Below are 22,883 nucleotides of genomic sequence, written 5' to 3' on the forward strand. Positions count from 1 at the left end.
TCTTTTTCTTTTTTTTTTTTTTTGAGACGCAGAGTCTTGCCCTGTCTCCCAGGCTGGAGTGCAATGGCGTGATCTTGGCTCACTGCAACCGCCGCCTCCTGGGTTCTAGCGATTCTCCTACCTCAGCCTTCCAAGTAGCTGGGATTACAGGCGCCTCTATCCACACCCAGCTAATTTTTTTGTTTGTTTGTTTTTTTAGTAGAGATGGGGTTTCACCATTTTGGTCAGCCTTGTCTCAAACTCCTGATCTCACGTGACCCACCTGCCTCAGCCTCCCAAAGTGCTGGGATTACAGGCTTGAGCCACTGTGCCCGGCCAGGAATGTCTTTCTGTTTAGGTCTTTTAACATTTCTTTCAGCGTTGTCTTAACAGTTTTTGGTGTACAAGTGTTACATTTTCTTCATTATGTTTATTATAGGTATTTTATGCTTTTGGATTTTACTGCAAATTGAGTTTTCTTAATTTCTTTTTTGGATTGTTAATAGTGTATATACACACAGCTGTTTTTGTGTGTTGGTCTTGTATCTTGCAGGTTTTCTGAATTTAATTAGCTCTAATACATATTTTTTTGGACTCTTTAGAATTTGTATAAGATCATGTAATGTGTGAATAGGAATAATTTTACTTCTTCCTTCCAATTTGGATGCTTTTTAAAAAATTTGCACTGTCTCACTATGTTCCCCAGGCTGCAGTGTAGTGCTTTTCACAGGTGCCGTTATAGCACTCTACAGCCTCGAACTGCGGGGCTCTAGCACTTCTCCCATCCCAGGCTCCCACGTATCTGGGACTAAAGGTGCTTTGCACTGTGCTGGCTCAGGATGGCTTTCATTTCTCTTCTTGCCTAGTTACTATGGTTGGAACATCTACTACAGTGTTGAATAGAGCTTGTGAAAGCAGGGCATTCTTGTCTTGTTCCTGATCTTAAGGGGAAAGCTTTCAGTCTTTCACAGTTGAGGATGCTTTGCTGTGGGTTTTTTTTTAATAGATGCTGTTTTTCAGGTTGAGCAAGTTTCCTTCTTGTTTCTAGTTTGTTGAGTATTTTTATAATTAAAGGGTGCTAGATTTTGTCAAATGCTTTTTCTGCATCAATTAAGATGATCATTTGGTATTTTTCTTTCATGTTATTAGTGTGGTGTATTTTTGATTGATTTTTGTATGTTGAGTCACTCTTGCATTCCTGGAAAAATACTACTTTGTATGGTGTTTGATCCTTTTTATATGCTGCTAGATTTGGTTTACTGGTATTTTGTTGAGGATTTTTACTCTACTCTGGTTGTAGTTAGAATTCCTTAGCTATTGGTTGATTTTGGGTGTTTTTGATGGTCTTTGTGATTTTAAAGCTTAAAGTTTTCTGAAATCATTTTAAAGACTAAGTTTGTTATTCTGACGGAATCAATTTGAGTAAGTTTTTCTTTGAAAACAGCACAAATTTGGTAGGGTCAGAAATAAAACATAACAAAAAAGAGAGAAAATTTCATCTATTTGTGTATTTTTTGCCAAAGTGTATTATTTTTCAGTCTGAAGAATAATCTTTTTTAAAAAATTAAAGTCAGGCATGTGCACTTAAAGATGTACACTTAGCTTTTATTTTTTTCAGAACCAGCTTTCTCCTGGGGAAATTTGTATTCTACATGGATGTCGTGAATAAGTTGTAAATTTGGTGACAGAAAAAAAAATTAGGGTTTTCATACTAGCAGTGTTTGTGTGTCTTTTTTTTTTTTTTTTGAGACGAAGTCTTGCTCTATAGCCCCACTCTGTAGCCCAGGCTGGAGTGCAGTGGCGCAATCTCGGTTCACTGCAAGCTCCGCCTCCCAGGTTCACTCCATTCTCCTGCCTTGGCCGCTGGAGTAGCTGGGACTACAGGCGCTCACCCCCACGCCGGGCTAATTTTTTTGTATTTTTAGTAGAGATGGGGTTTCACCATGTTAGCCAGGATGGTCTTGATCTCCTGACCTCATGATCTGCCCATCTCGGCCTCCCAAAGTGCTGGTATTACAGGCGGGATCTACCGTGCCAGACCTGTTTGTGTATCTTAAACTCTTTATGTCCACATGGGACCTTCACATATAACAGAATCCAGTAGATTTCTTAAAAAATAGTTTTTTCTTAATCCAGTCAAATTTACCAGTGGGGGGCCAGTGGAAGATTTCTAATGAGTTGTGGAATGCTGACTCCTGGATTGTTAGTAGGACTGTTGACTTGCCTTTTTTGGGGGGGAGGGTAGTTGTCTTCTGTATGTACTTGGTTGTTGTGTATGTGTAAAGGAAATAATACATAAACATTTTAGTTGGTCTATTTCTAAAGTTGTTTGTATTAGTTTACTACGGCTGCCATTAGTTTACTAGGGCATACCGCAGACTGGGTGGCTTAAACAACAGAAAATTATTTTCTCAGTTTTGGGAGTTCTAAGTTCAGGATAGAGGCATCAGCAGAGGGTTGATTGCTTCTGAGACCTCTCTCCTTGGTTTGCAAATGACTGTCTGCTTGCTGCCTCTTCACATGGTCCTTTTATCTGTGCATGTGTCCAAATTTCTTATAAGGGCACAGTCTGGTAGGAATAGAACCCACTCTAATTGCCTCATTTGCAGTTAGTCACTTCTTTAAAGACCTTATCTTCAAATATTGCTACATTTGAGGTATTGGGGGCTATGACTTCAACATACGTCTTGTTGGTTGGGGGGACACAGTTCAACCCATAACATACACAGGGAAAGGAAGATGAGACAAAATCAGATGGCACAATGCAGTTAAGATGAGTGGTGTGGAACTTGTGAAACTTTAATTAACCTTTATATACTTGTGTAACTGCCATAACAATACTGCTTTTTTTTTTTTTTTTAAACCTTTTTTCAGAACATGAGTTAACTTCTTTTTTTTAAGATAGGATCTTCTCTGTCACCTGGGCTCAAGTACAGTGGCATGATCATAGCTCACTGCAGACTCACACTTCTGGTCTCAAGCAATCCTCTTCCCTCAGGCTCCCTAGTAGCTGAAACTACAGGCATAGACCACCACACTCAGCTATTTTTAAAATTTTTTTGTAGAGACGGGAGTCTTACCATGTTGCCCAGGCTGGCGTCAAACTCCTGGGCTCAAGGAATCCTCCCACTTCACCTCCCAGAGTGCTCGGATTACAGGCGTGAGCCTCCACACCAGGCCCATACTTTAAGAACTAGATTTAAATTAAAGTTAATATAAAGACATTGCAGAAATGAACAGGTGATTTTAGTGGTTTGCCTCTTGGGATTTTTTTTTTTTTTTTGGTGACGGAGTTTTCTCCTTGCCCAGGCTGGAGTGGTGCAGTGGCGTAATTTCAGCTCATTGCAACCTCCACCTCCTGGGTTCAAGCAGTTCTCCTGCCTCAGCCTCTCAAGTAGCTGGGACTACAGGCATGCACCACCATGCCCGGCTAATTTTGTATTTTTAGTAGAGACGAGGTTTCTCCGTATTGGTCAGGCTGGTCTCAAACTCCCAACCTCAGGTGATCTGCCCACCTCGGCCTCCCAAAGTGCTGGGATTACAGGCGTGAGCCATCGTGCTCGGCCGTTACATAACTTTTTACCATTTTGTATGGATATGCCTTTTTGAAAATTATCAATTTTAATTTTTTTTTTTTTTTTTTTTGAGATAGTCTTGCTCTGTCATCCAGGCTGGAGGGCAGTGGCGCGATCTCAGCTCTCTGCAACCTCTGCCTCCCAGGTTCAAGTGATTTTCCTGCCTCTGCCTCCTGAGAAGCTGGAATTACAGGTGCCCACCACCGTGCCCTGCTGATTTTTGTTTTTTTAGTAGAGACGAGGTTTCACCATTTTGACCAGGCTAGTCTCGAACTCCTGACCTTGTGATTCATGCACCTCAGCCTCCCAAAGTGTTGGGATTGTAGGCGTGAGCCCTGCCAGTTTTTGGTTCAGTTCTCTGAAGTTTCTTACGAATTTTTATTTGGTACAAGCTTTTCATTCCCACTGAGTTACTGTAACTACAATTTTAAGAGTTTTCAACAGAGTTGTTGGAAAAGTGTGTATCACAAAGCACCATTTAGCATTTAACTTCATGTTAAAAGATAAAAATCTTTTATAAATTTTAAAACACGTTAGTTTTCATTGTTATTCCACAAGACTTTGAAATTTAATGCAAATAGAAATAAATAGGACTCTGAATACCTGGATTTTTGTGATGTGCAGTATATTTTGGTTAGACGTAGTTTCAAAACCTGTATTTTGTTTCATGAGTGTTTTATTGGAATTCCTCTTAAGGTTTTCAAGTTGTATCAGAGTTTTTCTCCCTCAGCCAATATGAGCATTTAAACATTTTCACTTACATTGTCAGTTTTAACTAGTTGTATTTGCTTTTTATATCTGGTTACTCTTAACCTTTCTTTTCTTTTCTTTTTTGAGACAGTTTTGCTTTTGTTGCACAGGCTGGAGTGCAGTGACTGTCTCGGCTCACTGCAATCTCTATCTCCCGCGCCAGGTTCAAGCAATTCTCTTGCCTCAGCCTCCTGAGCAGCTGGGATTACAGGCGCATGCCACCACACCTGGCTAATTTTTTTTTGTATTTTTGGTAGAGACAGGTTTCTCTATGCTGGCCAGGCTGGTCTTGAACTCCTGACCTCAAGTGATCCACCTGCCCACCTCAGCACCACAAAGTGATGGGATTATAGACGTGAGCCACTGTGCCAGGCCCATTCCCTGGTTTGAAAACAGTCCAGATGTATCATCAATTTAGTTGTAAAGATTTGAGTATATGTCTTTTTTATTTATTATTATTTTGAGAGGGAGCCTTGCTCTGTTGCCCAGGCTGGAGTGCAGTGGCGTGATCTCAGCTCACTGCAACCTCTGCCTCCCAGGTTCAAGTGATTTTCCCGCCTCAGCCTCTCAAGTAGCTGGGATTACAGGCACCCGCCATCATGCCCAGCTAATTTTTTATTTTAGTAGAGATGGGGTTTCACCGTGTTGTCTAGGCTGGTTCCGAACTCCTGACTTCAGGTGATCTCCCACCTTGGCTTCCCAGAGTGCTGGGATGACAGGCATGAGCCACTGCGCCTGGCCTGTCTTCCTTCTAAAACATAACCACCATACCATTATCACATCTAAAGTGATTATTCCTTAGTGCCATTTAATAATATCCAGCTTGCGTTCAAAGTTTTGATTGTTTCATAATTTTCTTTCTTTTTTTTTAAGGTTGATTTGTTCACATAAAGGATTCTTAGTTCATCTGCCCATTAAAAGCCACTGTTTGTTGTAGAAACCAGCTCATTTAACCTTTAAATTATCCCATGATCTGGATTTGACTTATTACTTCCCCCAAATGTCCTTTAACTTGTTCTCCATCTTGAATGTCCTGCTAATTGGTAGTTAAATCAGATTTCTAATTTTATTTTAGGTGGGCACAAGACTATGTCATAGATGGTACTCCATATTTCATTTTGGGTTATGTCAGGAAACACTTGATGTCTAGTTATCTATTTGATTTTTTTAAAAAAGCTATACTGAGGTATACTTTATGAAAAAATCAGTTTTAAGTTTATAATTTGAGGTTTGACAAATGTGTACTGTAGTAATAACCACCGTAATCAAGATAATACTCAGTTACCCAGAAAATTCCCTCTTGTTTCTTGCAGTCATCCCCCTTCCAAGTTGATCTATTTTCTATCACCATAGTTTTGTCTTTTCTGGATTTTCATTGTAAATAGAATCCTATAGTAGTAAGTAGTAAGATCATTGTAATATAAAGGCGATAAATTTTGGCCAGGAGCTGCAGGTCTAATTCCTTCCATTTTTATATGACAGGGACTTGCCATGAGGTGTTGAAGCCTTGTTTCACTGAGTTGGAGAGACTGGACCTAAATGGCGCAGCATGACTTTGCTCCAGCCTGGCTTAATTTCCCTACTCCACCATCATCAACAAAGGTATTCTTTCTGCATCTCTCTTTCTGTCTGCTTCTCTTGCATTCGTTTTTTACACAAATGTAATTAAGTCATGGAGAAGTAATAATATCTTTGCAGAGAAGTACATTTGTGGCCGGGCATGGTGGCTCACCCCTTGTAATCTCAGCACTTTGGGAGGCCGAGGTGGGTGGATCACCTGAGGTCGGGAGTTCGAGACCACCCTGACCAACATGGAGAAACCCTGTCTCTACTGAAAATACAAAATTAGCTAGGTGTGGTAGTGCATGCCTGTAATCCCATTTACTCAAGAGACTGTGGCAGGAGAATTGCTTGAACCCAGGAGGTGGAGGTTGTGGTGAGCCAAGATCGCACCATTGCATTCCAGCCTGGGCAACAAGAGCAAAACTGTCTCAAAACAAAACAAAAAACAAAAACCCAAAACATTTATATTACCATCTAAGTTATTTAATTTGTTGGCTGTATTAAATTTTTTTTTTTTTTTTTTTTGAGACGGAGCGTTGCTCTGTCACCCAGGCTGGATTGCAGTGGCATGATCTTGGCTTATTGTAGCCTACGCTTCCTGGGTTCAAGCGATTCTTCTGCCTCAGCCTCCTGAGTATTTGGGATTACAGGGGTGGGTCACTATGCCTGACTAATTTCTATATTTTTATTAATAGTAGAGGTGATGTTTTTGCCATGTTGGCTAGGATGGTCTCTAATGCCTGACGTCAAGTGATCTGCCTGCCCCGGTCTCCCAAATTGCTGGGATTACAGGCATGCGCCACCATGCCCTGCCTGTTCTATTAGTTAACAAGTCAGTTTTTATTATACCATCAGCGCACTAAGCCATTTATTTCAAAGTTGTCTTTTGTAGTAATCAGTTTCAAAAATTTTAATTCTTACTAGTCAGATATGTTGAACAGAGCATCTTTTTCTATACTGTTTTTTACTGTTACATAGGTTGACTTGTTCATAATGATACCCACCAGACATGGTGTACTTCAGTTTGCAAAGTGCTTTGCTGAACATTATGTAATTTGTTCATAATTCCATGAATGTGGTGATTTAGAATTATTCTTAGTCCCTGCTGTACTCATTTTAAATATTGATCTCCTTTTTCTATGAGGGAAAGTAAAATCATTGAGGTGCAGAGAAAAGCGTTTGTGCACAGTCACTTTGGGATGAGGACGATTTATCTGAGTTCTCTGTGTCTTTCCCCATCTTTCTGTAAAACTGTTTGTCTCATTTGGTATCAAACCCATCTGTCAGGCTCCATTAATTCCCAGCTAATTGCTCTATTGTTTTCATTAATGCCTGTGGGGGCCTACATTATGATCCATGCTCTGATCCAATTTAGTTATGGCAGGTGTAGTTTTGAGGCCCAGCCTCCTGAGGTTGGTTCTGACCGTAGTAGGGCTCTCCTTAACGTATCTCTTTCTCAGATTCATTCAGAACTAACTGGCCTGTGATTCAGCTTATTGCTCTTCATGGAGAGGAGCTACCAGCCTCTTATTACTACCAGTATCTCCGTTGTTTCTGAGAGGGCTGTTAGTGTTGAATAAAGTTAGTTCCTTTGAGAGATTGCTGCTTACCCTTGGCAAAATCTTTGAGTCATTACTCCTCATGCTAGGTGGAGCAATAGCCTGAATCTTCTCAATTTGTTTTTCCGGAGTGAAACTGCTGCCCTGTTAGATAGCTGGAGCGAGAGCAATTAGGGCTCAGTTTTCTTGGGCTGATGAACCTGGGTTAGAGCCTTCATTCTGTGAGTGGGGGTTGGGTGGAATAAAGGAGCCTCAGATTTCTTGACTGGAGTTATCAGGAATTTAACTTCTTCAATTCGAGTTGGAGCGGGTGAGAAATGTTGGCAGTCTGCCTCTCCCAGTAAGGTGTACCCCTTGTTTAGGAGATGAGACGGGGGAAGAAACCTGTCTTCTCTTGATTATAGCTGCCCAGATTGGATGCAGGAGGGGTAGTTGGTTGTAGCTCAAGTGCTGCGGACTCTTAAATAATTGAGTTTTAGTTTGAACAAGTATAACTGGGAAAAACAATTAAAAAACAAAACACTGTGGCTGGGTGTGGTGGCTCACACCTGTAATCCCAGCACTTTGGGAGGCACAGGCGGGCAGATCACTTGAGTTCAAGAATTCAAGACCAGCCTAGCCAACATGGCCAAACCCCGTCTCTACTAAAAATACAAAAATTAGCCAGGTGTGGTGGCATGAGGTTGCAGGGAGCTGAGATCGCGCCACTGCAGTCCAGCCTGGGTGAAGGAGCGAGACTCTGTCTTAAAAACAAAACAAAACAAAACACTGAAAGTGTGAAAATTATTCTAAGGGCACATAGCAAATGAAGAAACATTTATTCAAGAAAATCTGAAAACTTTGTGTTTCTGTACTATTCTTCTGATAACCTGCTTTTTCCTTATAAACATTTTTTCAAAGCCTTTTCGTATATCTGGAACCCTTTTTTTTCCCCACATAAATACGACTTTCGAATGGCTCATGACTAAAATTTCAGGAATAATGTGAACTTTGCAATATCATTATACATTAGGACTCACTAAGGAATGTTCATTTAACTTATATAAATAAAAATAGAATAGTTTTTTACAGATACATTTACAGACATTCAAGGAGATTGCAAATTATTAAAATTGTCTGTTTTTAAGATGTGCTAAGAATAAATTTTTGAAGCAGATGCTAGAAATGGGCTTTTTTGATAGATTATGTAAAAAAAAGATAGTGATTTAATAGTCTGCAAAGTGGAAAATAGCGGCGTATTCTGACAAAAAGTCATAATACAATTTTTTTTGTCAAGTTATTTTGTTAGGGGAGCTTTTTGATGGGCCTTTCTTCCAGCACGATCTAGTGTGTAGACATAAAACAACTACGGCCCGGGTGCAGTGACTCACGCCTACAATCCCAGCACTTTGGGAGGCTGAGGCAGGTGGATCACCTGAGGTCAGGAGTTTGAGAGCAATCTGACCAACATGGAGAAACCCCGTCTTTACTAAAAATACAAAATTAGCAGGGTTTGGTGTTGAATGCCTTAATCCAGGCTGAGAATCGCTTGAACTGGGAGACGGAGGTTGTGCCGTTGCACTCCAGCCTGGGCAAGAAGAGTGAAATGCTGTCTCAAAACAAACACACACACACAAAAAAAACTGTAAGTGGTCAAAGATCCACCTGTAACTGTCTTTAAATACTTGCCTCTAAATAATGAGACAATGCAAATGCAAAGAGCTGGTATAATTAAGAATATAACCATTTTCAGAAAAAGCATGTTGATTCTCTTGGGCCAGACGTGGTGGCTCATACCTGTAATCCCAGCACTATGGGGGCGCTGAGGCTGGAGAATCTCTTGAGGCCAGGAGTTTGAGAGCAGCCTGGGCACCATGGTGAAACCCTGCTTCTCTACAAAAGTAAATAAATTAAATACATGAAAATTTTCACACAGATTAAGAGTTTATTTAAAAATATCTTTCTCATGAATACTAGTTAATTTCTTATCACTTATGAAATTTTTTATAGTAATGTATACTTTTGGTTCAGCCAAGTTGTGTTCATTTTGATGGAAAGTAATTCCTTTAGGTGTTATGGCTTTTCTAGACTATAAGATCTGTGTAAAAGAAAACAAAACAAAACAAAACAAAAAACTATTTTTCCTTTCTACTCTCAACACAGAACACTTCTATAACCACATATTTTGGATTCTCCCCCTCAAAGCAGTTTTCTAGCAGACACTACCTGGGTATCCTATAATGCATTTCAGTTCTGACACTGTCTGCTTGGGATAGTGTCAGATCCCACAGGTTGAGTGTTCAGTCGAACCATTTCCTAGGATGGCTCAAAGAATTCAGGGGAACACATTTGCTGATTTATTATAAAGGATACAGGTGAATAGATTGATAATGGTGAGGTATGGAGAGGTGGTGTGTGGAGCTTCGATGTCCTGTCTGGGTATACTACCCTCCCAGTAGTTTCATGTGTTCAGCAATTGTTGGTCTGTGGGTGGGGCTGAAAGTTCATACTCTCTAATCACTTGATTTTTGCTGTTGCCCTATGCTGAGACTGTTGGGGAGCCCCAGTCTAAGTGACCATTAACATAAACTTGAGTTATCACAGGGACCTGGTAACTTGGTTTCACCTCAAGTGATCCGCCTGCCTCTACCTCCCAGAGTGCTGGGTAACAGGCATGAGCCACCACACTCGGCCCGGAAACAATTTTATAATTTGGAATTTTCTTCTCCCATAAGGACTTACCAGGTCTTAATAAATTTGCCATATGTGTTGAAAAAGATACATTGAAATTATAGAATTTTCCTATAGATTGTAATTTTGGGGTTTGAAGATGGATCTTAGTGATCATCTAAACCTTATACAGATTTTGGAAGGTTAGTTGAATTGCTTTCACATTGCTGATTAGTGTGAGCCTAGATTGGAATCCAGGATGCATCTGCTATTCTGCGGTCCTTCTATAGGACTCATTTTGGAATTCTGTAAAATGAGTAAAAATTTCATTGACTGTAAAAAGGGACTTGAGGCCGGGTGTGGTGGCTCACGCCTATAATCTCAGCATTTTAGGAGGCCAAGGCTAGTGGTTCACCTGAGGTCAGGAGTTCGAGACCAGCCTGGCCAACATGGTAAAACCCCGTCTCTACTAAAAATACAAAAATTGGCCGAGTGTGGTAGCACGTACCTGTAGTCCCAGCTACTCGGGAGGCTGAGGGAGGAGAATCACTTGAACCCGGGAGGCAGAGGTTGCAGTGAGCCCAGATCCTACCACTCCAGCCTGGGTGACAGAGTGAGACTCTGTCTCAAACAAACAAACAAACAAGGATGACAGAGTGAGACTCTGTCTCAAACACACACACACATACATACACAAAACAAATAATTAAAATTAAAAAAAAGGTACTTGAAATTGTTGGGGAATGGAGACCTCTATTGATTAAGCCACTGAAATCACTAGTTGTTACTGACTGCCACCTTCTCATTCTTGTGTGGGTCCCTGGAATTCATCCCAGCCGAGCTGCTCTCATTTGTCTTTTAAGTCAGCATTTTCCCCAGTCCTGCCTGGATGCATATGGGTTTCCTGCTTTTGTCTTTGTTTACTTTTCCTTTTTTTGTCATTTTCTCTGAAATAAATATAAGACTTCTTGTAATTTTTAAGTGATTTCATAGCTAACATAAAGCACAGTAATAAAAATTAGCATCTGGGCCGGGTGCGGTGGCTCATGCCTGTAATCCCAGCACTTTGGGAGGCCGAAGCAGGCGGATCACCTGAGATCAATTTGAGACCAGCCTGACCAACGTGGAAAAACCCCGTCTCTACTAAAAATACAAAATTAGCTGGGCTTGGTGGCGCATGCCTGTGATCCTAGCTACTTGGGAGGCTTCAGGCAGAAGAATCGCTTGAACCCGGAAGGTGGAGGTTGTGGTGAGCTGAGATCGTGCCATTGCACTCCAGCCTGGGCAACAAGAGTGAGACCCCGTCTCAAAAAAAAAAAAAAAATCTGGAATAAACAAAACGTTAAAAAAAAAACTTGTAAATATTTTTTGTCTTCATTTAAATGTTAACTTGAAGTTAAGATTGGTACTTTAAAAAATTAAAAAAATACAGACAGGGTCTCACTGTCTCGCCCAGGCTGGTCTTGAACTGCTGAGCTCAGGAGATCCTTCCGTCTTAGCCTCCCAAAATGTGATTACAGATGTGAGCCATTGAGCCTGGCTGATAATTGTTATCATGCATTGAAATTCTTAATGCTTTTTGGGACGTGACTCTGGATTAATTTGTATAGGCCCTCATAATGATGATGATTTTGATTTTTAGAATTTGGAATGCCAATTCTAAATTCTGAATTCTTCTAATTGAAAATTAGCTTTAGAAAATAGTTGACAATTTAAACTTGTTTTTGTTTTTTGTTTTTTTTTTTTTGAGATGGAGTCTCGCTCTGTCACCCAAGCTGGAATGTAGTCGTGTGATCTCTGCTCACTGCAACCCCCGCCTCCCGGGTTCAAACGATTCTCCTGCCTCAGCCTCCTGAGTAGTTGGGATTATAGGTTCCTGCCAACACACCCACCTGATTTTTGTATTTTTAGTGGAGATGGGGTTTCACCATATTGTCCAGGCTAGCCTCAAACTCCTGACCTCAGGTGATCCACCTGACTTGGCCTCCCAAAGTGCTGGGATTACAGGCATGAGCCACTGCACCCCAACCAATTTAAACTCTCACCTAGCAGTATTTGAGATTTGTTTCTTTGCCTATAGTGGTTTTGACAAACAAAATACCTTCTAGTGATACTTTTATTATACCTTCTCTGTCTTATTCTTCCCTCTGTCAGATCCTCATTTATGAATTCTATTTGTAATTAACCTCTTGTTTTCTGCCATTGTCTTTTGTTTACCCACATCATTTTTCTCTCTAATATTCTGAGTAAGTGGAACATACATTTAGTATTGCATTCTCTATTTAAATTAAATGACAGTATTTATTTTTTGTTTGAAAAGATGACATGAAGATTTGAATTAAGGGTAAAAATGTTTTCAGAACTGTGTGGCAGTAGTTTTGAAATGTGTAGAACTTTAGCCCCATCATGTGGTAAAAATTTAAACTGCATGTGGCTGAGTATAACTCTCTTATTTAGGGCAGTGACTTTTGGAGTGTTAGTTGTGACCTGTAGTGAGAAGGATATTTTACACACTCTTTTCATTTCCATGTAGATATAACAAATAAATTTCATATACCTATGGTACACTAATGTTTTCTTCTGTAGTTTTCTGGTTTTTTAAAAATTCCATTAAAAAATGCTAATTGTGACTGATCTCATCGTTTGTTAATAGGTCCTGACCAGCAGTTTGAAAGTATTACTGAATGAATGTTGAACAGATACTGAAAAATTTAGATAACTAGCAAATTCTGTTTGTTATGCTAGGAAGGATGACAAAATAATCCCTGTAAACAGGATGCTGTATCTTCGTAATTGTTTGATGAAAGATTTCAGGGCTGTGGTATTAAAAGGGTAGATGAATGGTATGAAATAGAAACAAAGTTGGAGAATTTTTTTCTTTTTAAACAAAATAAATGTGTTATGGTGGAACTTTACTACGATGAATACATTTTCATATCTGTATTCAATAATCTGTAGTTATCTTTATAACTAGTGTATAATAGTAATATTTTTTGATTCTTTTATGGCAGTGTTAAAAAGATTAGTATTACTGTACCAAAACTTTCCTTTGACAACGTAAGCAATGTCAGCTTGCGATGAAAATGTAGGCTATTTATACTTTTAGGCTGAAAGGATCAGAAAATTCAGACTGCTAGTCGAGTTCATTGAAACTTTTATTTTGATTTTTGCTGTTTTGAAGGCACATAGGCAGAGTTCATTGAAACTTCTATGGAGAAGGTTTACTGTGTAGATTTTTTGGTTTATTGTTTATTTAGGTATTCTGGGATTTAGAGAAAATTTTAAATGAAACTTTTTAAAAAATTTTTTTATTTTTATTTTTATTTTTTAAATTTTTCTAGAGACAGGGTCTCACTGTGTTGCCCAGGCTGGTCTTGAAATCAGTGCTGGGATTATAGGCTTGAGTCACTGTACCTGGCCTTAAAACTATTTTTAAAAACAGTCCAGAAAGAAAGGCAGTGTAAGAAGAAATGGATGGAGATGGGCTCTGCCTTACTTGTTGTAATAAAACACTTTATATAAAGGTAACAAAAATCTTAAGATGGTAGACACTCTTATCTCCCCCTGCCCCACCATTTACAGATGAGGGAACTCAGGTTGAGATTAATTTGCTGAGACGTACTAGAGCTGGAATAGGAAGCCATATATATCAGACTTTAAAATTCATCCGTTTAATAACTTTCTTTTCGTGATTATTAGGATAGTAGACTAGGTTTCAGAAGAGAAATACTAGGATACTTTTATGCATACACCAAAATATATTTTTATCCCAGTTTGGAGAAACATGAAATAATTGTTTTTTCCCTTTTTTTTTTTTTTTTTTTTTTTGAGACGGAGTTTTGCTCTGTAGCCCGGGCTGGAGTGCAGTGGCCAGATCTCAGCTCACTGCAAGCTCCGCCTCCCGGGTTCCCGCCATTCTCCTGCCTCAGCCTCCGGAGTAGCTGGGACTACAGGCGCCCGCCACCTCGCCCGGCTAGTTTTTTGTATTTTTAGTAGAGACGGGGTTTCACCGTGTTAGCCAGGATGGTCTCGATCTCCTGACCTCGTGATCCACCCGTCTCGGCCTCCCAAAGTGCTGGGATTACAGGCTTGAGCCACCGCGCCCGGCCTCCCTTTTTTTCAAGGATACCATCTCTAGTATCTTTTTATAGTCAGTCATAGGAAATTCATCTCTTTTGGCTGTATAAACTTTTGTTGAGTGGATCTACGTGAATTATGTAATTACCTATTAATGGATTAGACTGTAGAAATACCTGGGCATTTCTTGAATATAATGGTAAGGTAAATTTCTAGCAGAATTGCTGGGTCAGAAGGTTTGTACATTTTGGTAGATAATGCCTAACTGCTCTCCAAAAAGTTCTCATCTACTTATAATCCCGTTACAGTTTTATGGGAAGGGAGGCAGCTTTTCAGTCGCGGAGATACTGGATGTTTTCATCTTTATGTTTTTGTGAAATTAGATGAAAAGATAATACTTTTTGATTTGCATCACTTACGATTGAGCATATTTTTGTGTTAGAAATTTTTTCTCAGAATTGCTTATGTAGTCTATTTCTTAGTGACTTATAGCTCCTTTCATATTGGGTTATGTTTGACTATATTTTTTTATTTAAAATTTTTTTTCGTATGGCACCCCAGAACTAAGCAGATGCCATTTATATTGCAAATGTTTTTCTACAGCTTGTTTGATATTTTAAAAATTTCCTTAAAATTTTTCCCCCTTAGAGACAGGGTCTCACTGTGTTGGCTGGTCTTGAACTCCTGGCCTCGAGTGATGCTCCTGCCTCAGCTTCCTGAGTAGCTGGGACTATAGGTGCACACTACTGTACCCAGTTGTACGTAGTTCTACACTATGTAGAAGGTTTTAATGAAGTATTTAAATGTACAAAGAAGTAAGTAAACACTTACCTACCACCCTGGTAATTAAGTAGGCCAGGTGCAATGATTCGCTTCTGTAATCTCAGTACTTTGGGAGGCTGAGGTAGGAGGATCGCTTGAGGGTAGAAATTAAAGACCAGTCTTGGCAACCTGATGAGATCTCGTCTATACAAAATAATAAAAAATGATTAGCCAGGCATGGTGGCTTGCACCTGTAGTCCCAGCTACTCTGGAGGCTAAGGCAGTAGGATCACTTGAACCCAGAAGTTGTTTGAGGCTGCATTGAGCTATGAGTGTGCTAGTAGAGCTGGACAACAGAGTAAAACGCTGTCTCAAACAAACAAACAAAAAAATTTAGGCCAGGTATGGTAGGTAGCTCATGCCTGTAATCCCAGCACTTTGGGAGGCTGAGGCAGGCGGATCAGCTGAGGTCAGGAGTTCAAGAGCAGCCTGGCCAACATGGTGAAACCCTGTCTCTACTAAAAATAACAAAAATTAGCTGGGCATGATGGTACGTGCCTGTAAATCCCAGCTACTCAGGAGGCTGAGGCAGGAGAATCACTCAAACCCGGGAGGAAGAGATTGCAGTGAGCCAGAATCGTACCACTGCGCTCCAGTCTGGGCAACAGAGCGAGACTCCGTCTCAAAAAAAAAAAAATTTTACCACGCAACATAGTTATATCTTAAACATTTCACTATATTTGCTTTATATTTCTTTTTGGAAATAAGAGTATTACATATACAGAGTCCACTATTCACAATCCTGTTTCCATTTTAATTTTTTTTCCCACGGGTATTCTCAATGCATATTCTTATTACTATATGTGTAAATGCCAATAGATAGTATTGTATGTTTTAAAATTTACATAAATGATTATTTAAATGTCTACATGTTTTATATTCATTATGTCTGAAATTTTTTTCATGTTGATATCTATAGGTTTAGTGTAGTTATCTTGAACTTTGACTAATATTCTATTTTGTGTCCACTCACCACATTTTGTTTGTCTGTTTAGCCTTAGATTGTTTATAACTTTTGGCTATGACAGAGTACTGCATTGAATGCTTTTGTAATTTCTCCTTGTCCATATGTGTAAGAATTTTTAAGGCTACTGCTTCTCAAAACTTTTTATAGGTATTAAGACAACCTGGGATTTTGTTAAAATTAAGTTTCTGATTCAGTAGGTTTTTGGTAGGGTCCCAAATTCTAATAAACCTCCAAGTGATGCTGACGCTGCCTATCTGTGGACTACGTTATGAATAGCAGTACTCTAAGCTATAGTTAGAAGTAAAATTGCTGTGACTTGATTAGATATTGCCACATTCTTTCCCTTGTGGTGGTCTAATTTTTACTCCATATGCTATCTGTAACCATTTTCTTTTTTTCTTTTTTTTTTGAGACGGAGTCTCACTCTGTCGCCCAGGCTGGAGTGCAGTGGCACGATCTTGGCTCACTGCAACCTCTGCCTCCCAGGTTCAAGCGATTTTCCTGCCTTGGCTTCCTGAGTAGCCAGGACTACACTCGTGTGCCACCGTGCCCAGCTAATTTTTTGTGTTTTTAGTAGAGACAGGTTTCACTGTGTTAGCCAGGATGGTCTCTGTCTCCTGACCCCCTGATCCTCCCACCTCAGCCTCCCAAAGTGCTGGGATTACAGATGTGAGCCAACATGCCCGGCCTCTATTAACTATTTTCTTTATACTCTTGCCAGAAGTTTGTCAGATGAGCTCCAATTCTTGGTGCTATCAATGGTACCTTACTATGGTTGAAACTTTTTCAAGAATGCCTTGCAGGGTCAATATTCAGTATAATCAGTGGACATTCCATGCTCTCTACCATCCATAGACATCTGGTATTGTGAAGTACTAGAAGAACATCCTCAAAATTCAGCTCAAAACAAGTTAAAACTCTACCTTCCTTACCTCCTCACACCTCCGTGAGGCTGTTTGGTCATTGAATACAGCATAACTAAAACCTCTTCATAGTCACTTCCTGGGTATAATTGGTATAAAATAAATGAGAAATTGTGAGAATGTAGACATTTTAATTATATATATATTTTTTAAATTATATTTTTAATTAAAATTTTTTTTTTCTAGAGACAGGGTCTCAGACTATGGCCCAGGCTGGAGTACAGTGGCGTGATCATAGCTTGGTGCAACCTGAAACTCCTGGGCACAAGTGATCCTTTTTTTTTTTATTTTTGGTTTTTTTTTTGAAAGTAAGTCTCTCTCTCTTGCCCAGGCTGGAGTGCAGTGGCACAATCTCGGCTCACTGCAACCTTTGCCTCCCAGGTTCAAGCATTATCTGTTCCAACCTCCCAAGTAGCTGGGACTACAGTCACATGCCACCACGCCCCGCTAATTTTTTGTATTTTTAGTAGAGACAGGATTTCACCATATTGGTCAGGCTGATCTCGAGCTCCTGACCTCAGGCGATCCACCTGCCTCAGCCTCCCAAAGTGCTGGGATTACAGACATGAGCCACCGTGCCCGTCCTCAAGTGATCATCTCTAGTCAGCCTTCCAAGTAGCTGGGACTAAAGGTGCACACCACCATGCCCAGCTAGTTTTTTTGTAGAGATGGGGTCTTGCTATGCTGCCAAGACTGGTCTTGAACTCCTGGCCTCCCAAAGCACTGGGATTATAGGCAAGAGCCACCGTACCCAGTTTATAGTTCTAAAATTTGGGATTATGACCTGACCATCCTTGGACATGACATTGCTTTCCTCTAAGAGTAAAGTCCAGGCCATACCCCAGGGTGATAACGTGGACAAAATGGAATCTAAGTAATTCTAACTTATTAGATTCTCTTGGGTTGACATCCTAGATCATGAAGACAATGACCATTTGCTTGAGTGAACTGCTCACCTAGTCTCCCCCTACAGAATCCATTGAGGACCAAGGTAGGGGACACAGTGGATCACTACAAATTACATAAAAATGCCCCCATCTCATTAACATCTTACCCCCCCAGGTGAAAAGTCTAGGTTCAAGTAGGAGATTTTCTTTTTTTCTTAAGTGAAGTCACAGCTCTTGTACTTTAAAGACTGACATATAGCCAGCACGGTAAAATATGAGTAAGAAATACAGTAGTACTAAAAAGGAAGATAGAAAACTGGTATTATTTGGCCGGGAGCAGTGGCTTACAGCTGTAATCCCAGCACTTTAGTAGGCTGAGCAGGTGGATCACGAGGTCAGGAGATCGAGACCATCCTGGCTAACATGGTGAAACCCTGTCTCTACTAAAAATACAAAAAATTAGGCAGGCGTGGTGGCGGGCGCCTGTGCTCCCAGCTACTCAGGAGGCTGAGGCAGGAGAATGGCGTGAAGCTGGGAGGTGGAGCTTGCAGTGAGCAGAGATCGCTCCACTGCACTCCAGCCTGGGAGACAGCGAGACTCCGTCTCAAAAAAAAAAAAAAAAGAAAGAAAGAAAACTGATGTCTGTGAACAATTAACTGTCCATATTAAAAAAAAAAAAACCAACAGATTCTACAAAGTAAGAATTAAGATTGCTAGACACAAGACTAACCAATTTCATGGCTGTGGAGGAGAGCAAACATACCCCAACACTTGAGGAACATGTTACCCAAGGAGGTGCAGAAAGGTGAACAATTAATGCCCTCTCTGTACGCTGAACCAGCATCACTGCCTGAGTCAAACAGTAGCTGGAGGAGTTGACACTGACACACTGCTAGATTTGCCACCTCTGTCCACATACTTTGAACTTGGAAAAATTAATGTGGACGTGGGCAGTCAACTATCCTGCTATTCCTGATGCCATCAATGGCAGCTCCTGAATCTGCATTTGAACACTCAGATCCATACAACCTTGTTTCATTATGATCGATAACAATTCATATGCTTATCCAGATACCTGAATAGTTATGACATGTGTAGCAACTGAGGCTCCAGTTACTTTGAGACATCGTTCATGTTTCTGAACTAAGCTATTAACAGTAATCCAAATCAAGTTTAACGGCAGATCTTGGAGTGACCTGTGTCCCTTGGGGTGGCTAGTTTTTATGTGAGAGAGAATGAGATACAGGAGGTCTCTATTGACAATGAGGGAGTAACTTTTGGCCCATTTGTTGTCCCTGTAATTGTTAGAGTGACACCAACAATCAGGTCAGTTTAAATTCCTGTTAATGAACTGTAATGGATAATCATGGCTATAGACCATATCCTGGCAAAATTATTTATTGGTGGTCCCCAACATTCACCAGCGTTCCTTCTTCCAGGGTTTATTCAGTTGGCTGGGTCCTGACCTCACTTGAGATGTTGATAATAGACTTCATGAAATGCTGTATAAGACCAGTTAAATTAATTTGCTTCTAGTCTCTGTCAGGAAGATTAATATGAGTTACTGACAGTGGAATAATGATGGGAAAATTCAAATTCAGCCAAGAATGTATAGGGCTGATGTGTAGATCATTGAGAGAGGCAATTCATCCTGGGCTCTGAGCATTTTTGCTTTTTTTTTTTTTTTTTTTTTTTTTGAGATTGAGTCTTGCTCTGTCAGGCCAGAGTGCAGTGGCGCAATCTCAGGTCAGTGCAGCCTCTGCCTCCCGGGTTCAGGCAATTCTCATGCTTCAGCCTCCCAAATCACTGAGATTACAGGTGTGTACCACCACGCCTGGCTAATTTTTTTTTTTTTTTTTTTTTGAGACAGAGTTTTGCTCTGTCGCTCACGCTAGAGTGCGGTGGCGCAATCTCCGCTCACTGCAAGTTCCGCCTCCTGGGTTCACGCCATTGTCCTGCCTCAACCTCCCAAGTAGCTGGGACTACAGGCGCCCACCACTGCACCCGGCTAATTTTTTGTATTTTTAGTAGAGACAGGGTTTTACCGTGTCAGCCAGGATGGTCTCGATCTCCTGACCTCGTGATCCTCCCGCCTCGGCCTCCCAAAATCCCAAAGTGCTGGGATTACAGGCGTGAGCCACCACGCCCAGCCTGTATTCTTCTGAAATTATTCTTTAACTTTTGGAGATGGAGTCTCGTTCTGTTGCCCAGACTGGAGTGCAGTGGTGCGATCTTGGCTCACCACAACCTCCACCTCCCAGGTTTAAGCAGTTCTCCTACCTCAGCCTCCCGAGTAGCTGGGATTACAGGCACCCGCCACCACACCCTGCTAATTTTTGTACTTTTAGTGAATTTAGTGTATTTAGTGAGCTATTTCACCATTTTGGCCAGGCTGGTCTCGAACTCCTGACCTCAGGTGATCTGCCCACCTCACCCTCCCAAAGTACTGGGATTACAGGCGTGAACCGCCACGCCTGGACTAATTTTTGTATTTTTTGTAGAGTCGGAGTTTCACTGTATTGACCAGGCTGGTTTCGAGCTCCTGACCTCAAGTGATCCACCTGCCTCAACCTCCCAAAGTGCTGGGATTATGGCCATGAGCCACTGCACCCAGCCCCCTGCACCTTCTTGCTTGTGTGCAAGATCTTGACTACACTTTGCATGGGCCATTTCTTGATTGGTTGTAGTAAGCAACATTGAGGGACAAAGACCAAGCTCTTTATAAATGTGGTTGATTTGCCAAACTCAGTGCAAGGGCAGCATCCACCTAGGCCCCCTCCATGTCAAGCCCCAGAGGTCTTAGGGAGCTGTACAGAACCAGTGCTAACATCATGCTTATGCTGCTTGCTGTGCCATGAGTAGTAAAGGCCTTTTGTCTCATTTCTTTTGCCAGCATACATAAAACAGTATCCAGGCTAGCTCATAACTTGCAGAGATGATAAAATCCCAGACTCTTGAAAGACTCTGACATATAGCCAGCACAGTAAAATATGAGTAAGAAATACAGGTAACAGTACTAAAGGGCAAGATAGAAAATTGGTATTATTTATGAACAGTAACTGTCCATATAAAATCCCAACAGATATGCTACAAAGTAAGAATTAAGGTTACTAGAAATAAAGTTGCTAGATAAAAGACTAAAACAAGATAGAATTGTAAGTGCAACAAAGACTTAAGAAGGCTTTAAAAAATATAATTTAAAGTAGTAACAAGCACTTGGCCTGTTTATTTCTTTGTATGTTTAAATACTTCATTAAAACCACCAATATAGTCTTTTTAAGAATATCAAAGCTGGTTTGGTGCAGTGGCTCACGCCTGTAATCCCAGCACTTTGGGAACCCAAGGCGGGCAGATCACAAGGTTGGGAGTTCGAGACCAGTCTGGCCAATATGGTGAAAACCTGTTTCTACTGAAAATACAAAAATTAGCCAGGTGTGGTGGCGGGTGCCTTTAGTCCCAGGTACTCGGGAGGCTGAGGCAGGAGAATCACTTGAACCTTGGAGACAGAGGTTGCAGTGAGCTGAGATTGCACCATTGCACTCCAGCCTGGGTGACAGAGCGAGACTCTGTCTCAAAAAAAAAAAAAACCAACTATATCTATATCTGTATCTCAAAGCTGGGCACAGTGGTGAACAGTCTCAGCTACTCAGGAGGCTGAGGCAGGAGCTTCATTTGAGGCCAGGAGTTCGAGTCTGGCCTGGGCAACATAGATCCTGTCTCTAAGGGGGAAAAAGATCCCCCCATTCTTTATTTTACCCAGATTTCAGTGGGGGAAATTTTTTTTTAAGGAAATTAAAAAAAAAAAATCAAGCTGTGGAAAAATATTTGCAGTATAAATGGCGTCTGCTCAGTTCTGGGGCATAATACAAAAAATGTTAAAAATACTGTAAGGTGCTGGAATAAATCTATTGAAATATATGCAAGACTAAAAAAAACTATAAAGACTTTAAAGATGACAAATATAAGTACAGATATACATGTGCATTTCTCTCCCTACTGAGATAAATAAGTAAGCATATATGTATGTGTATGTTTTCTAACCCAGTAATAAATAATTGTCTGGGCCAGGTGCAGTGGTTCACGCCTATAATCTCAGCACTTTGGGAGGCCAAGGCAGGTGGATCACTTGAAGTCCGGAATTGAAGACCAGCCTAGCCAATATGGCCAAACCCTGTTTCTACTAAATTTATAAAAATTAACCAGGCATGGTGGTGGGTGCCTGTAATCCCAGCTGCTCACGAGGCTGAGGCAGGGTAATCACTGGAACCCAGGAGGTGAAGGTTGCAGTGAGCCAGAATCGTGCCACTGCACTCCAGCCTGAGCAACAGAACGAGACTCCATCTCAAAAGAAAAAAGAAAAAAAAAAAGAGTTGTCTGTCTTCTCAACCCTTACTGTCATCATATTTTGGCCAATGGGCAAGAAGTGTCAACTTCATTCTAATCTTCCATTTTGATTACAAGAGAACCTGGCCGTGTTTTCATGTGATTTGTGGCTCTTCATGTTTTTGAGAACTGGCTTTTTGCTCATTTTTCCCCCATTGGGTTGTCCTTATTTATATTGATTTACAGAGCTCTATTTCTTTTTCTTTTTTTCTTTTTTTTTTTTTTTTTGAGACGCAGTCTCACCCTGTCTCGTCCAGGCTGGAGTACAGTTGTGTGATCTCAGCTCACTGCAACTGCAACCTCTGCCTCCCGAGTTCAAACAATTATCCTGACTCAGTCTCCCAAGTAGCTGGGACTACAGGCGTGTGCCACCACACACGGCTAATTTTGTATTTTTTGTAGAGATGGGGTTTCACTATATTGGCCAGGCTGGTCTCGAACTCCTGACCTCAGGTGATCTGCTCACCTCGATACCCCAAAGTGCTGGGATTACAGGTGTGAACCACCATGCCTGGCCTTTTTCACCAAACATTTTTTGATAATTTTCATGCATTTTCTTTTTAGATTACTGAGACCACCTGTTAAAATTCTCTCCCCTCTCCCCTCTCCTCTCCTCTCCTCTCTCCCCTCCCCTCTCCCCTCTCCTCTCCTCTCTCCCCTCCCCTCTCCTCTCTCCCCTCCTCTCTCCCCTCCTCTCTCCCCTCCTCTCTCTCCTCCTCTCTCTCCTCCCCTCCCCCCTCCTCTCTCCC

At 40.9% G+C, this 22,883-nt stretch overlaps 1 protein-coding gene across 4 annotated transcripts in view; it reads left to right on the plus strand.

Annotated features, from left to right (window-relative positions):
• GPBP1 (GC-rich promoter binding protein 1) overlaps nt 1–22,883 on the plus strand; it is an 88,112-nt gene that overhangs the window by 30,905 nt on the left and 34,324 nt on the right. For 2 of the 4 annotated variants that reach the window (XM_025387355.1, XM_025387354.1), the window contains exon 3: nt 5,787–5,906. The exons of 1 other annotated variant lie outside the window; for it this stretch is intronic. In XM_025387355.1, the coding sequence (XP_025243140.1) occupies nt 5,844–5,906 (63 nt within the window). In that variant the 5' untranslated portion in view covers nt 5,787–5,843. Of the gene's footprint in view, nt 1–5,786; nt 5,907–12,728; nt 12,750–22,883 lie in introns of all 4 variants that reach the window. One more of the 4 variants, XM_025387353.1, reaches the window with a different exon arrangement.

The sequence above is a fragment of the Theropithecus gelada genome, chromosome 6, assembly GCF_003255815.1.
Source record: "Theropithecus gelada isolate Dixy chromosome 6, Tgel_1.0, whole genome shotgun sequence".
NCBI classification, from domain to species: domain Eukaryota; kingdom Metazoa; phylum Chordata; class Mammalia; order Primates; family Cercopithecidae; genus Theropithecus; species Theropithecus gelada.